This window comes from Zingiber officinale, chromosome 9B (genome assembly GCF_018446385.1).
Source record: "Zingiber officinale cultivar Zhangliang chromosome 9B, Zo_v1.1, whole genome shotgun sequence".
Lineage (NCBI taxonomy): Eukaryota > Viridiplantae > Streptophyta > Magnoliopsida > Zingiberales > Zingiberaceae > Zingiber > Zingiber officinale.
The window spans coordinates 96,050,289-96,053,971 of NC_056003.1; the positions used below are offsets into that span (position 1 = coordinate 96,050,289).

Sequence of the window (3,683 nt, forward strand, 5' to 3'; positions counted from 1 at the left end):
TTGACAGAAATCTTTTCTTACAACTACTAGAGTTATGCATTTTGACTAATACAATTCATTCCTTGTGTTTTTTTAATGCGGAACATTGTTTCTCTTTTGTTATTGATATCTGAGTTAATTATCTAGATGTTTTGTTAATGCAGAAAATTTGTTCTCTTTTGTTATTATGCTTGAACATTTTATGACAATTTCAGATTTTACACTTCAAACTTCATTCATATTTCTATATTGTGATTTGTAGGTAACTTTTGAAAATGGCAAACAAAAGAATGCGAAAGCTAATACAAAATAGCCAAAGACGATCTACGAGAGAAGAATCGAGTAATAGAGGAGTTGATCATGAAAATGAATCACAAGATACAACATCTCATTCACCATTAGAGCTACAAAATGAGGAGGTTAATGAGCAAGGTGAAAAATGTTTTTGGATATGAATAGAAAATTATTTTTTGCAACACTAAGTGAAAATTATATTTTTCAGATGAAAATGAGATCATGTCTTCATCCCAAGCTCAGAAAAGAAAACGTGGCAAGACTATTATGAGAGATATTCATGCATTACATCCCGATCATATGCTGGAAGTGAAATTCAATGAAAGGGGACAGCCTTACGGTGATCTACAACCGACTCTTGCAAATTTTATTGGGACTATTGCACGGAATGGAGTTGTGTTGCCCCTGAGCTTTTTAGATTGGAGAAAAATGCCGACAAATCACTTGAATGATGCATGGAAACTTGTTACTGTAAGTTTACAAGATCATAATTTCAATTATGAATTTAAATCATGTACATATTTTATTTAATGTTTATAGGCACGTTTCTGTATCTCCAATTGCCATAGAAGAGTTATAATGCAAATGATGGGGCTGCGTGGAGAAGGTGGAGGACCGAAGTGAAAGCTACATCTTATGATTCAAATACTCCACTAGAAGAGTTTGTTGCAATACAACCCATTCCTCATGGCTTGACACTTCAAACATGGGAAGTTTTATGTAACTATTGGAAGTCTACCGAGGTACAACTAGTATTAATAGTTTTTTATATATGTTATAGATGTTATAATTTCCTTATAAATTTTTGTGCCAGAAAACTTCAAAAATCAATAGAGAAAATGCGAACAAAAAGAAAGGGACTCATGCACAAGGACGCACTAATATTCCATCATTGGAATATAAATTTGTAAGAATCAAAATTATTTCTTTTCTTTCTTACAGTTAGTTTCACACTGCTTATTTACTGTTTTACACTTTAATGCTCTTATCCTTGAAGTTCCAAGGTTTTATGGGATTCTAGAAATTGATTACAAGCAATGTAATGTATATAGTTAGTTTTTGAAGAATTTATATAAATAGAATTTATTACTGTAAGTTGTTATTACTGTAATTTATATAATTACAACCAATGTAATTTATTACTGTTTTATTTTCTTTCTATAAGTTGTTATGCAAATAGAAGAATTTATGCTATTAATATTTGGTGCTAAATGTGGATTTGTTATCCTATTAGTCTCAAGAAAATGGAAGAAAACCTAGTCGTATTGAAATACAACAATTGAGTCGAAGAAGTAGAAAGAAAGGAGGCGCCCTTATTGATGACGAGGCAATACGAATTGAGATAATAATATATTTCACTTTTTAAGTCGACTTTTAAATATATTTTTATTCTATTAACAATTTATTTTCTTGTTAGAATTTACTTAAAGAGACTGTGGATCGTCACCTTCAAGATAAACCTGAAGGAACACAACCAATAGAAGTCCATGAGGAGGCATTTCGGTAATAATATTTTTTTAATTTCATTTCATTTTTGTAAAAGCTGTTGCAAATGGTTCAACTTTAATTTTATTTAATATATAGTGAGGTTTTTGGACCCGAGCATTCTGGTCGGGTACGATGTTTAGGAGCTGGTGCGCTGCCTAGTCAAGTGTTCCCAGAGCTATGTAAACGTAGCTCAATGTATTGGCAAGACTATCACTCTAATTCAGATATGACGGACAAATTTAAGGAAATGGGAGAGAAAATTAAAGATATGGAGTTGCGAGAAGCACAACGACAAATGGAAATAGAGCAGATGAAAAGACAAATGAAAGAAAATGATCAATTTCAAAATTTTGCACGGGTAATGCTCAATATGATGTCGGGTAGTGCTGGAGGTTCTCATGGACCTGAATCATTACCGGCACAGGTAATAACATTAATAAAATAAAAGAATTTGTTTAAAATTATTTGTATAGTTAAGTACATGATAGCAAATTTATTTATTTTTGTAGATGGCAGCTATGCTTACAAATATTATGCAACAACAAGTTTCATCAACTGCGGAAGGAAATAGATGTAGATCCTCCCCAACACCAGAATCAAATAATAACTAGACAGGTTAGAAATTTTTAAATAGAAATGTTTTTGTTAAGATGAAGTTTTAGTAGCTCATCTTGTTTATCACAATTAAACCGGAAACAATTAAATTTTGAATTAGGTTCAAGGTCAAACTCCATTTTGTGACTCTATAAGTTTACTATTTTATCAAGTTAGTATATAGTCATTAAAGTCGTAAAGTATGACTTCATTAAAGTCTCATAGTATGATTTTGGATGATGTTAATTGCTTAGTGCGATGCCTTTTCTGGCTGGTTCAGGAAATTGAATTGTTCAACTGAAAAAAAAAACCTTACCTAATTGATAAATTTACATTATTTGCTTGCTAGCAATATACTAGAACAATGTGCTCTTTTGTAACTTTATTTTTTGTATCTGTAGAATTTGACCCAACGATCATTATCTTTTTTGAACAAGCCTGGAATGTCTATATTGCTCCTTGAGATATTAAACTACAGATTACTTCCTCTATACAGGTGCTACAATGAGATATCCTTTACCATGGTCTCTCTAAAATTCTAAAAAAGTTGTTTATTCCTTATAGAATTTAACTTGGATATTTCATGGTTCATATTGAGTTTTGTTGATGATGGAAATCTTGTAGATCTGCAATATCATATCTCACAACCTTGACTAGATAAGCATTGAACGAGTTAAAGTAGTTTATGAAGACCATGTATAGCTGCTTTGTGCCTTGATCTTGTCTAAATTTTCTATTTCATCCTGTATTGTATTTTTTTTCCAATTAATAAAGTCGCAAGGGTATTCATCATTCTTTATAGCTATATAGTCTTTTATGTCTTTTTCCCTTCTATATGTCTTTGCATTATTTGAAGTTTGCATTTTTTTGAAGGTTGCTATTGAAGGTTGGAGCAAATGCCTTTTGTCGCTTGAAGCAAATGTCTTTTGATGCTTTATTGGCGGAGAGAACTTGTTATTGAAGTTTCTATATATTTTGGGAATTAAAGAAAGGATTGTATTAGTGGTATAGTGTGGTGTTAAATGTATGTTATGAATATTTTGAACTTAAATATGAATATGACTTGTTTATTTGGTAATCCAAATTGTGTTATGAATATAAATTAAATTTGTGCAGTGAAATATTAATATTATCAATTGATTTAAATTGAGCATTCATTTTGGAAATCTATAGGTACAATATGATATAAAAGCATTTTTAAATATGGTAATTCTGTATATTTAGAGGCGGTTTAAAACTGCTCCTATAGATAGTGTCACTGTTGTATAATAAACTTATAGGATCGGTTACAACCGCATCTAAACGACTATTTTCTAAAATGGTTTACA

The 3,683-nt window shown here is 30.8% G+C and overlaps 1 protein-coding gene across 1 annotated transcript; it reads left to right on the plus strand.

Moving 5' to 3' along the window:
- Positions 1-254: 254 nt before the first annotated feature.
- LOC122023188 lies at positions 255-3,285 on the plus strand. The gene is made up of 6 exons (XM_042581271.1): positions 255-411; positions 482-744; positions 843-1,016; positions 1,691-1,776; positions 1,858-2,185; positions 3,229-3,285. Exons 1-6 carry the CDS (start codon positions 255-257, stop codon positions 3,283-3,285), a joined length of 1,065 nt encoding a protein of 354 aa, XP_042437205.1.
- The last annotated feature ends 398 nt before the right edge of the window (positions 3,286-3,683 follow it).